The sequence below is a fragment of the Oncorhynchus gorbuscha genome, linkage group LG03, assembly GCF_021184085.1.
Source record: "Oncorhynchus gorbuscha isolate QuinsamMale2020 ecotype Even-year linkage group LG03, OgorEven_v1.0, whole genome shotgun sequence".
In the NCBI taxonomy this organism is placed as follows: Eukaryota; Metazoa; Chordata; class Actinopteri; order Salmoniformes; family Salmonidae; genus Oncorhynchus; species Oncorhynchus gorbuscha.
In genome coordinates this window covers 53,801,218-53,814,650 of record NC_060175.1, presented here as the reverse complement: position 1 = coordinate 53,814,650, position 13,433 = coordinate 53,801,218, and the positions used below count along the sequence as shown (strand labels likewise).

Here is a 13,433-nt window from a genome sequence, read left to right as displayed (position 1 = left end):
TCCAAGCAGTGGAAACGGCAGTTCTGAAATACATTAAAAAGCGTGAATACTTCTGCCTGTAGCCCATACACGTTGCAGAGTACATGTTGGACCCCAAGTATGCTGGCAAGAGCATCCTGTCTGGTGCAGAGATCAACAAGGCATATGGTGTCATCACTACAGTGTCTCGCCACCTTGGCCTGGATGAGGGCAAAGTTCTTGGCAGTCTGGCGAAGTACACTTCCAAGCAAGGGCTTTGGGATGGAGATGCCCATGTGGTAGTCATGCCAACATATCTCATCAGACACCTGATGGAAGTGACTTTGTGGATCTGAGGCTCTTTCCCCTGTTGCTTCCATCATCCTCCAAATCCCACCAACATCAGTTGGTCGTTGTTTGGGAACACACACACCAAAGCACGCAACAGGCTGATTAATACAAGGGTTGAAAAATTGGTGGCCATCCAGGCAAATTGTTGGCGTTTTGAGCCTGACAACAAGCCATCCTCAACAAGGTTGGAAAATTACAGTGAAGATGAGGCCTCAGAGTCTGATGTTCAAGAGGTGGACATTGAGAAGGTCCAGGGAGAAGACATGGAAGCCTGAGAGGAAGACAACCAAAGCTTAAGTTTCTAGAATATCATTTTACAGATGAATGTTGAAAACGTTTTGGAGAGATGCGATGGATCATTGGGGATCATTCAATATTCCCTTTCTTTTGTTGTTCAGTGAAATCATCCCATGTGAAGAGTCAACTCATTTAATTAAAGTTAAATTTGTAACTAAATAGTTTTAATATTATTATTATTTCTATTGAAAGGATTTAATAATTTGCAAAAATGTCTACTTTTGACAAAATGTTTATGTTTCTGTCTCCATATGATATGGTAAATATATCCACTGCAAAAAAACATCTACATTTAAATGGTATAAATATTAATTTGCATACAGTCCCATTAATTCCCACGGAAAGTTTCCACCTCTGAATATTCCCCAAAATGTGCAACCCTACTCATCAGTATGGTCAAACAGCGTTGTATGCTCTGTATCATACATGCAAGATGACACACACCACACACACATGCACACACACACCACCACCAACACACACACGCATGGCTGGAGACAAGCCAAAGCAAGGTGAGCCACACCTTCCCATTATGGGACTCTGAGAGGAGACGGGGAATTCAGGCAACATGCCAGGGATGCCTGGGCAGGTATGTGGGATTTTCTGCTGTCTGCACCTTCCTTCCTCCTTCCCTCCCCACCTTAGTGCTGCAGGCAGATCAGGGGAGATCTCCAGGTCTGATAGCGGCTCCTCACACAGGAAGAATCATGTCGGGCAGAGGGGCTCTACAAACTCTCACAGAGAGACCTGGACAGGTATACAATGGGTCTCTCTCTCTCTCTCTCTGTCCACCAAGGACACCGTGTGACCCTGTTCAGCTGCACCCAGTCCGTGCCCCAGCCCCAACCCCAACCCCATCCCCAGCCCCAACCCCCAGCCTGTCCACGCACCTGGTAGAAAAGAACAGGGAGCAGAGAGATTAAATCAACAGGTGGACAGACAGACCATATCATTTTACCACCAGATGTCACTGACATGCTGGCCTTGGTCTGTGGTAGACAGAGCTCTTCACTAGTTACATTCTCAGGCCTACCTATGATGGGATGTTCCATTAGGTCTGCCCCATGTTCCATAGGGCCGAGGTCATCCCATTCTCGATTGCAATACCTTTTGTCGTTCTCCCTCATCTCACCTGTCAATCTCGCCTGAGCTGCAGTAAATGGGACAGGTGCTTAAATTCAAAGTCTCTTTCCTCCTTAACCTTATCTCCTCATCATAACCATGAGGTCCTGGGAAACACACACACACACATACACACACCAGTGGAGTTGAGCCCTGTCTGACTGTGGGTGGTTGTGGTTACAGAGGCCTTGGTGAGAGCTCCAGTGGTGTATACCAGATCCTTCTGCTCTGGATGGAACACTTGCATTTTTATCACCAGTTTGCACTGAGTGTACAATTCATGTGAAGGGAACGTTTCTCCTCGATATGCTTCCTCTCACTTTCAATATATCGAAATGAAGATAAAACGATCCGATTCGCAACTGAGAAGAGCATATATCTCGCAAGGATCACATGCAAGTACTAAACGTTGCACTCGCTGGAATTGAAGTCGCTTTGGACAAATGGAATATAGTATATCATCCCCGAATGGCTTCGATCAACAGATGATGCAGATGATAGCTTTCCCATCCCGTCTTTGTAGGATGATGTGGATTTGAGAGCCATCATCATACCATAGCTTGGATATCACCATGCCTCTACCAGTAGCTTAGTTACAGTGGACACATGCTGGAACCTGCTTATGGCAAAGGAAATTCATACTTCTCAGCTATGCCAGATTGCACTTCAATTTGCCCATGGCCAATGGCAACGGGAAAGGATATGCTGAATGAGAACGATACGCCGTTCACCAGGAGTACTGGGTGCCAGGCAGTCTTTCAGTCCAGTGTACTGTAGGTGTCACAAAAGGGATGGCTAATCTGATTCGGAGGTGAGAGCGCTAAGTAGCCATATAGTCCGTCCTGGCTGTGGCTTGTGTTCAATCCTGTGTTCGTTCCTTCGTCCGTGTCATGTCCTAGAGTATACCTTTGGTGCTCAGTAATTCTGGACAGATACAGAGGAAGAGGACAGGCAGGCAGGAGAGAAGCAGACATCTCACCTCAGTGTGGATCCCGTTCAGTCACTCCCTCAGTGTTTCCCCCCCTCTCTCCCTCCCTCCCCCCCCCTCCCAGTCTCCAGATCCACAGTCAGATGTCATGCAGGGGCATGCTTTACTGTACGGTTGGCACTCCTGATGCTTCTCATTCAGCCAATTTGAAACTAGAGACACCTCCCGTGTTTGACAGTGCAGTCAGTTTAGCCACAAGGAATGTGCATCGCAAAGTCCCATGCCAAGATTTTTTCCCTCTGTTTTGTTTTATGTTAAACACAGCCAGAGAATGTTTCCATTATCCGATAATGCTCTTTGCTTACAATGGAAATTTGCTCTGAGAAAGAAAATGCAGCAAGGAGTGAGATGTATTTTTAAGATGATTGTTGGATGCAGTGATCGTTCCAAAACAAAATTACATGAAATGTCCATTTTGCAAAACAAACCACAGTGCACAAGTAGTATTTAATGTAACTTAAGACTGTAATTATTCTATTTTAAAAGTGATTCATTTAATGTAATGTTTTGATATCGTTTCAAGGCAGAGAACATGCACCTCCACTGTATATTTGTTCAACTAAACTCAGCAACAAAAATGAAACGTCCTTTTTTCAGGACCCTGTCTTTCAAAGATAATTTGTAAAAATCCAAATAACTTCACAGATCTTCATTGTAAAGGGTTTAAACACTGTTTCCCATGCTTGTTCAATGAACCATAAACATTTAATGAACACGCACCTGTGGAACGGTCGTTAAGACACTAACAGCTAACAGACAGTAGGCAATTAAGGTCACAGTTATAAAAACTTAGGACACTAAAGAGGCCTTTCTACTGACTAGGAAACACACCAAACGAAAGATGCCCAGGGTCCCTGCTCATCTGCGTGAACTTAGGCAAGCTGCAAGGAGGCATGAGGACTGCAGATGTGGCCAGGGCAATTAATTACAATATCCGTACTGTGAGAGGCCTAAGACAGCTCTACAGGGAGACAGGATGGACAGCTGATCGTCCTCGCAGTGGCAGACCACGTGTGACAACACCTGCACCTGATCGGTACATTCGAACATCACACCTGCGGGACAGGTACAGGATGGCAACAACAACTGCCTGAGTTACACCAGGAACGCACAATCCCTCCATCAGTGCTCAGACTGTCCGCAAGCTCAGACTGTCCAGCTGAGAGAGGCTGGACAGAGGGCTTGTAGGCCTGTTGTAAGGCAGGTCCTCACCAGACATCACCGGCAACAACGTTGCCTATGGGCACAAACCCACCGTCATTGGACCAGACAGGACTGGCAAAAAGTGCTCTTCACTGACGAGTCGTGGTTTTATCTCACCAGGTGTGATTTTCGGATTCGCGTTTATCGTCGAAGGAATGAGCATTACACCATACTCTGTACTCTGGAGCGGGATCGATTTGGAGGTGGAGGGTTCGTCATGGTCTGGGGTTGTGTGTCACAGCATCATCGGGTTGAGCTTGTTGTCATTGCAGGCAATCTCAACGCTGTGCGTTACTGGAAAGACATCCTCCTCCCTTCCTGCAGGCTCATCCTGACATGACCCTCCAGCATGACAATGCCACCAGCCATACTGCTTGTTCTGTGCCTGATTTCCTGCAAGACACGAATGTCAGTGTTCTGACATGGCCAGCGAGGAGCCCGAATATCAATCCCTTTGGGCAACTCTGGGACCTGTTGGATCGGAGAGTGAGCGCTAGGGCCATTCCCCCCAGAAATGTCTGGGAACTTGCAGGTGCCTTGGTGGAAGAGTGGGGTAACATCTCACTGCAATAACTAGCAAATCTGGTGCAGTCTATGAGGAGATGCACTGCAGTACTTAATGCAGCTGGTGGCCACACCAGATACTGACTGTTACTTTTGATTTTGACCCCCCCCCACCTCTTTGTTCGGGGACACAGTATTCCATTTCTGTTAGTCACATGTCTGTGGAACTTGTTTAGTTTGTCTCAGTTGTTGAATACAGGATTCCTACAAATATTTACACTTGTTAAGTTTGCTGAAAATAAACACATTTGACAATGAGAATCACAATGGGAATAAGTCCCAGACTTTATTGTGTGTTATCCTCAATGATTTTATTCATGTGCATGTATGGCTTTTTCAAGTTTTATGTGTGCTTGTTTTTGAACCTTTCTAGGGCAGGCATTTCGCTAGCGGAACCACTTGACAACATTCTGCTGAAAAGACAGCGTGCGAAATTCGAAAGTATTTTTGGAAAATATGTCACTTTCACACATTAACAAGTCCAATACAGCAAATGAAAGATAAACATCTTGTTAATCTACCCATTGTGTACGATTTCAAAAATGCTTTACAGCGAAAGCACAACATATGATTATGTTAGGTCATAGCCAAGTCAAAAAAACACACAGCCATTTATCCAGTCAAAGATAGGAGTCACAAAAAGCAGAATTTGTTTTGATTCCAAAACATCCGGTGATTTTGCAGAATTACTCATAATAAACATTGATAACAGATACAAGTGTTATTCAAAGAATTAAAGATAGGCTTCTCCTTAATGCAACCGCTGTGTCAGATTTCAAAAAAACTTAAAAAACGTAAAAAGCATAATCTGAGAACGGCGATCAGTGCCCAATCCAGCCAGAAAAATATCCACCATTTTGGAATCAACAGAAGTTAGAAATAACACTATAAATATTCACTTACCTTTGATGATCTTCATCAGAAGGCACTCCCAGGAATCCCAGTTCGACAATAAATGACTGATTTGTTCCATAAAGTTCCATAAAGTCCATCATTTATGTCCAAATAGCCACTTGTTGTTAGCGTGTTCAGCCCAGTAATCCATCTTCATGAGGTGTGAGCACTTCGTCCAGACAAAAACTCGAAAAGTTCCATCACAGGTCGTAGAAAGAAGTCAAACGATGTATGGAATCAATCCTTAGGATGTTTTTAACATAAAACATCAATAATGTTCCAACGTGAGGATTCCTATGTCTGAAGAAAAGCAATGGAATGAGAGCTAACTCTGTCGGGAGCGCGCATCATGAGCCTGAGACACTCTGCCAGACCACTGACTCAAACAGATCTCATGAGCCCCTCCTTTATAGCAGAAGCCTGAATCAAGTTTCTGAAGATGGTTGACATCTAGTGGAAGCCGTAGGAAGTGCAACTTGACTCCATAGACACTGTGTATTCGGTACGCCAAGCTTTGAAAAACTCAGATTTCCCACTTCCTGGTTGGATTTTTCTCAGGTTTTCGCCTGCCATAAGAGTTCTGGTATACTCACAGACATCATTCAAACAGTTTTAGAAACTTCAGAGTGTTTTCTATCCAATACTAATAATAATATGCATATATTAGCATGCATCTGGGACAGAGTATGAGGCAGTTCACTCTGGGCACGCTATTCATCCAAAAGTGAAAATGCTGCCCCCTATCCCAAAAGAGTTAAAATAGTTGAATTAGTCAACTAAACTGAAGACAGTGAGCGGACGTTTCTTTTTTTGCTGAGTTTATGTTGCCCTGATTAGGGATTTGAATTAGAGGCTCCACTGAGTAGTTACTGTGTATCCCGAATGGTACCCTATTCTCTATGTAGTTCGCTGCTTTTGACCAGAGCGCTATGAAGGTAGTGCACTATGTAGGGGACGGACTCAAGCCGAATGTGCAGATATTAAGTGTCCTGCTATTTCAACATTCTCTGTAGGTTTCTCAATATCTGTTACAGTTCATGTCGTTTCTTCTTTGTTGCCAGCTGGAGAATACAAGTGTTCTTAGCAGCCAAATTCAGAGTTCTATATCTGTAGGTTGTTGGTCTTAAGTTATCTCTGTCTGGGCGCTACACTTGAGCTATTTCACTAAGGGTTCAACGATTTCTATGCTCTACATCAGAAATGATAGAAATTGATAAAGAAGAATTTGAGAGACAGGTTATTGGAGTACAGAGAGGCAGTTGAGAGATGTCCTGACAGACTTACACTAGAGGCTGGTGTGACTGATAAGGTTTGTGATGGATGTCTGCCTGTCACTTGTACTATTCCTATGTCTGTCTGTCTCTCTGTCTGTGTCTGTGTCTCTCCTATGACCTTGGACTTGCTAGGGACTTTGGCACTGCCTAACCCCCCCCCCCATGCAGCAAGTAGGCTGCAGCGGTTCCATTCAAATGACCCTGAGTGCTAATCTCAGCGCGGAGGTGATGAATGCCACATGTCAGCTGGTGACGGCTTGTCCTCTGAACTCAGCGTCTCCAGTATCCCCTCAGCCCAGTGCTCCAGCCAGCAGCACCACGGGATGGGACGGGAGTGATGTCTGGGCACGGCAAGGAAGGGCTGGCTGGCTGGTGTCCCGCCTGCTGATGACCTGAGTTGACAACAACACAGGGCTGCTCAGACTGGGGTGTTTATGAAGGGAGATGACCTTTCTAATGTGTGTGTGTGTGTGTGTGTGTGTGTGTGTGTGTGTGTGTGTGTGTGTGTGTGTGTGTGTGTGTGTGTGTGTGTGTGTGTGTGTGTGTGTGTGTGTGTGTGTGTGTGTGTGTGTGTGTGTGTGTGTGTGTGTGTGTGTGTGTGTGTGTGTGTGTGTGTGTGTGTGTGTGTGTGTGTGCGTTGCGTTCTGTATCTGTTCTGGAAGGGGTGCTCTTGTCTGTCTGGGTTATGGTTAGTGAGGGTTAGTGCATGTGTTTGGAAGTGCATTCACGTTAACCGGCGGAGAAAGGGAAGACGCCTTGCACTATATATCACCATCTCCTCTGTGTGTGGCTAGATCACACCTGCTAAACCATAACAATACCGTAACAGAGTTTCCAAAAGACAGAAGCTAGCGCTCACCACGTTAACAGCTGAGGAGCCCTCTGCCAGTGGGCCCATGTCAGTATTACAGTTACACCATCTCCTGTGTCTCTGTGTGCAGTGGAGAGCTCCCCAGCTCACTTAATCACTTCTCCCATCTGGGTAAACACAATAGTATACACTTTTATTTCCACTTGGACAGATGTTCACTAAAGCTGTTGTGGGGAGGACTTTTTTACTGAGAGTAATCCGTCTCCAGCTTTCTCCTTTTGATTCAATGCAGCGTACAATTTGGTGCAGGGGAGTTGAGAGGGCTCTGGAGATGTAGTAGAAGTTCCAGAGGACAGCGGGTCATTTGTCTGCACCCATTGGAGTGGAAAATGAACAGGACTTCCATCGTGGTGTCCTCTGGGACGTTCGGGATCCAAGTGCTGGATCAACTTTCTGCACGGAGAGAGAAGGCCCACCTTGAGGGAGAGAGATAGATTGTCTGTCAGATTCCCGCCCAGCTCAAGTCTTCTCTCACAACCTCTAATGGAGCCATTTTCATACCACACCAGATTAGCTGAAACTAATGGCAAGAGGAGAGGGATAAAGTTCTACACTGTGTCCCAGACCTCCCATCCATCTGCCCTCACGCCCGCTGATCTCACACACACACACACACACACACACACACACACACACACACACACACACACACACACACACACACACACACACACACACACACACACACACACACACACACACACACACACACACACACACACACACACACACACACACACACACACACACACTAATCCCCGGGCAGCAATCTGCCATTAACGGCAGAGATGAGTCATTTGCGAGAGATTTTATTTCCAGATTGTTTAAAAACCATTACGATATCGGACTGTGGTGTGGGCCAGAATGTTTCGTTTTCTTAAAGTGATCCTTTTTGTTTTAAAGAAGTTGTTCCTCTCCTTGTGTCGGCAGCCTGATTCAGCTGGGCTGTCCTCTACAGGTGGCCCTACAATACTAGAACACTCGGACTGGAGTCACGTTACAAGTCTTCCATTACCAGGGCCAGATCAGAGATGATAGCCGGTATCTGGCAGGCAGGCTGTCTGCTCCCATGGTTCAGCCTCCTCTGTCTCTCTCTCCCCTCCCAGCCCCCACCTCTCAGACAGGCTATGAGGTTTATGGTGGCTTATGATATTGTGCGGCATGGCAATTTACACCGAAACACTCTTCTTGCAAACTCAGGTTGCGTTTTATTTCTGAGTGTGCCTTCCTTTAGTTCCCACGTTACAGCGGAAGAGATAGTGTCCTTTCCCTGCTAGTCTTGCATCACCCACAGCCTGACGGGCACCTTTTAAATTGGACTTTTTTTTTTACACAGAATGAAAACGTCTATGGAAAGGCTCTTTGTGTGTCACGTTTGGGATGTGTATATTACATTTCTATACTATGAGTCACACCAAAACCATAATAACAGGCTGTGAAGGTCCGTACTGCATACAGAACAACTGACTCCAAATAACAGATTGGAGTAGCAGGCTCGCTCCACCACAGCTACTGTAGATGTTAGCTGGGTAGTGGGGGTGTCGGAGGTCTAGATTTGGAGCGTTTTTTATGAGCGGTTGAAGTTGCTCTAAGCATGGTATGGTACAACATTTGTTTTTGTCTGTGTGCTTGGATATGTTTGGCATGACTTTATGTGGAGGAAATATCATTTCCAGAAACAGTATTTTCAGAGTTTTGGCAAGCAAAAGACTGTTACTGTGAAGTTCCTGTGCCAGTTCTAGGATTGTGTTGCCCTGAACTGACTCCCAATAAAGGCTAATCGCTCGGTGGGTGAAACACTCTGTGGGCTACACGTGTTTCTCAATGTGTATATAATGCTGCACTTTACGGCCACAGTGTTCATGACGACAGTGATTAAACCTATTTCTCTCTCTCTCTCTCTCTCTCTCACTCTCACTCTCACTCTCTGGCTACTCTCTCTCTATTTCTCTCTCTATTTCTCTCTCTCTCACTCTCTCTAGAGCTGCGATCTACTGGCACTGCCCACCACTTCTCCTTCCTGCTCAACTCAACAGACTACCGTATCCTGCGTATGGACGAGGACCACGACCGCATGTACGTGGGCAGCAAGGACTACATCCTGTCCCTGGACCTGCACGACATCAACAAGGAGCCGCTCATAGTAAGAGACGCCCCAAGCCACCATTGATCCTCGACCGGCTGTATAGTGAAGCATTAAAACTAACCAGCTCTTTCCTTTCTCTCTCAGATTCACTGGCCCGTGGCTCCTCAGAGGAAGACAGAGTGTGTTTTGTCGGGGAAGGATACCAACGTAAGTACCGTGCTCTCTCAACCATCGTGACATTTGTGTTAGTTGGGCTGTTGACATCATTCATTCCTTATCCAACATTACCCTCCCATTACCCCTGTGAATCATGCTAAAATGGCCGTTAGGGTGTGAAGGACTGTAGCTGGAGGCTAAAGCTCCTGTTTAACCACATCTGTTTCAGAGGTACCTTTACACACACACACGCGCACACACACGCGCACATGCACACACACACACACACACACACACACACACACACACACACACACACACACACACACACACACACACACACACACACACACACACACACACACACACACACACACACACACACACACACACGCACACACACACACACACACACACGCACACACACACACACACACAAGCCCCCCGTGGACCTGAGAGCACCATTTAAATCCATATCAAGGTCTGATCCTCCTGTGAATTCTCTGTTGATTTGTTCACACATGTCGACACCCCCACACACAGCCCTAAGGGGTGTATTTGGGCAGTGGCATGCAGGATGGGGTATGGTGGAGAGGTGAAGGGGGGTTTGGATAATAACCGTGCTCCCCTGCTGGTATTGAGAGAGCAGGCCTCTGTTTATCCTACTGGAATGTTCATTTAAACGTGCTCGCTGACCCACACATCTCACCGCCTTTGGTTACATAGTATGGGCCCCTGTGTGTGCATATGCATGTATGAGCTAGCGTGCATGTGTGCATGTGTGCGTGTGTGTGTGTGTTGTGCGGGCATATGTGAGAGAGGGGTGGAATTCCAACACTGTAATAATAAAATATTAAATTGGCTGTAGACATCTTGGCAAACCTGGCCCCTCTTTAGGGAATGACAGATGATGACAATTCAAAAGCAATTCAAAGGGGATGTCAGTTCAGGCAAGAGGTCAAAGGCAATCATGCACACCGCACTCTTGGGGGGAGCACAACTGTGGAATGAATAATGCACACACCTGTGCACACACACACATGCGCACACACACAAACACACACAATGAAAGGAATTGACTGGTGTGCATCTGTCATGTTGTTTGGGTTAGCTATGCTAAAATGGCTTATCCCCTATTCTACACACATCTCATTGTGGATGGTTGGTACATCCTTTTCTCCTGCAACAAGATGGACAGCATGCAGCACTCACAGAGATCGTATCTGCCCGGACTGGCCCTAGCTGTGTAATCCTGTATAACTGTGGCCAGCAAGGAGGCCTGGCTGGGGTTAAGGCAGGGGGCCTGGCTTGGGTTAAGGCAGGCTGGGGTTAAGGCAGGGGGCCTGGCTGGGGTTAAGGCAGGGGGCCTGGCTGGGGTTAAGGCAGGGGGCCTCGCTGGGGTTAAGGCAGGGGGCCTCGCTGGGGTTAAGGCAGGGGGCCAGGCTGGGGTTAAGGCAGGGGGCCTGGCTGAGGTTAAGGCAGGGTGCCTGCCTGGGGTTAAGGCAGGGGGCCTCGCTGGGGTTAAGGCAGGGGATCTGGCTGAGGTTAAGGCAGGGGGCCTGGCTGAGGTTAAGGCAGGGGGCCTGGCTGAGTTTAAGGCAGGGGGCCTGGCTGAGGTTAAGACAGGTGGCCTGGCTGGGGTTAAGGCAGGGGGCCTGGCTGGCGTTAAGGCAAGGGGACTGGCTGGGTTTAAGGTAAGGGGACTGGCTGGGGTCAAGGCAGGGGGCCTGGCTGGTGTTAAGGCAAGGGGACTGGCTGGAGTTAAGGCAGGGGGACTGGCTGGCGTTAAGGCAAGGGGACTGGCTGGGTTTAAGGTAAGGGGACTGGCTGGGGTTAAGGCAGGGGGACTGGCTGGCGTTAAGGCAAGGGGACTGGCTGGGGTTAAGGCACGGGGACTGGGTTTCCATACAGCTGGTAGGTGAGATTAGGGGCCTCAGATCGTAGAGGCACAGATCTGTTCTCATTACCAGCACCTCCAAGAAGGGGCCGCTGACCTGTCCTATTCTAAAGCCGGACTCTGTGTGTGTTTGTGTTCCAGCGTGCGTGTACAAGTGTGTGTGTGTGTGTGTCCAATAAAGAAAGCCAGCAGGGAGTAGTACTGCAGCCAAACACCAGACTCAGATCAATCAAAAATGGTAGCTGAGGGTGTTTGAGGTGGTTAGCTGAAGGTTATGAATCATCAGTTTGACATTTTGTTTTTCTCAGAAGGCCTAAACGTCTCCTATTATTAACGTTTTTTGATTTTCTCTTTCAGGGGGAATGTGGGAACTTCATCCGTCTGATCGAGCCGTGGAACCGGACCCACCTATACGTGTGTGGAACAGGGGCCTACAACCCCGTCTGCACCTATGTGGACCGCGGACGCAGGTCCCAGGTAACCAGAGACAAGATGTATCTGACCATGGTGACACTGACCCTGAACTCCCCCTCTTTCAGAGTCAGATCTGTCAATCAACCCACCTCGTCTGTCATTGTCACGGTCTTTTCCTTTCCGCCGCACATTTTCTGCTCCCCTGTTCACATTGACTCGCTCTGTCCATGGTCTTGTGAACCCAGAGAAAGGCTTAATAGTGAGTTCTCCACAGATGTGTAACTCTCGTTTGTCCCAGGCACTTTGTGTCACACTGTTGTGGTGGATCCTGTTGGTGAGGCAGCTAACGTCCACCATAGGAAGCTAACTGCCAGCTATAGTACCGGTGGGAAGAGCATGTTGAAAGTGTGTCTAAAACAGCTGCTACTATTTCCCCCCTCTAGCGGCGGTCTCCTCTCCCCCCTCACCTGTTTATGTGGAGTGTTCTGGCCTGACTGGGAGGCTCTGAAAGCCCATCATTACTGATGGAGCCTCTCATCCATCACCGGCCTTGTAACTCGCCCCCCGTCCCCCCGTCCCCGTCCCCGTCCCCGGCCCCCGTCCCCCATCCCTCCATTCCTCCCTCTGTCCCTCATAGACTAGCAGACATCAGAGCTTCGGCAGCTGCCGTCCCCAGTGCACACTTACTGTTGCTATCCCGCCTGTTTAGTCTCAGCGTTTAATTGGAGGACTTGGGTTTCAATGTACAGGCCAGTCGCCCCCTTGTCATTCATCCGCTAGCTACGTCACTTGTACTGTAAAGGTTTTCCTTGGGTACAATTAGAGCTGTAAACAGAAACCATTTGCTTTGGGAGTTCTCCCAGTGTTCGTTCCAAAGGCCTCGCACGTGTTGAGTCCTTAGACAGCTAACCAAGGTTTTCCAGATACGACCTACACATCGCCTTCTCTGAGATCACTCCCGCCATTGTCCTTTTTTCTCTCTGAGCTCCTTTTCACCTAAATGGGTCCACCTTTGTCTTGTTTGTCTTGTATATGTTGCTGAACCTTGGCTATGTGTGCACGTGCATGACATACCATGTTTTCTGCATGTATCTGGCAACCTAGATAGAGGCTGGTACTGATACTCATCCAGATTGATTTATGCACATGACATCATCACTGAACTCTCTGTTGAACTCTCTAGCGCGGTTTACTAGAGTTCTGATTTGTTACTTTTTTGGGTTCTATTCTCTCACCTCTGTCAGTCTTTACATTCCTCATGGAGTCCAAACTAATTTCTTCTGTTGTGGTCATGTTTTTTTTGTGTTTTTTTTTGTTACGGTTATGGGTCTTTCTTTGAGCTTTTTCTGTTCTGCTCC

At 47.4% G+C, this 13,433-nt stretch overlaps 1 protein-coding gene across 4 annotated transcripts in view; it reads left to right on the top strand.

Annotated features, from left to right (window-relative positions):
* The window catches only part of LOC124031570 (semaphorin-3F-like), a 74,330-nt gene that overhangs the window by 42,261 nt on the left and 18,636 nt on the right, over positions 1-13,433 (top strand). For all 4 annotated transcript variants that reach the window (XM_046342975.1, XM_046342973.1, XM_046342972.1 and 1 more), the window contains exons 3-5: positions 9,505-9,665; positions 9,753-9,815; positions 12,019-12,138. In XM_046342975.1, coding sequence (XP_046198931.1) covers positions 9,505-9,665; positions 9,753-9,815; positions 12,019-12,138 — 344 coding nt within the window. The remainder of the gene's footprint in view (positions 1-9,504; positions 9,666-9,752; positions 9,816-12,018; positions 12,139-13,433) is intronic.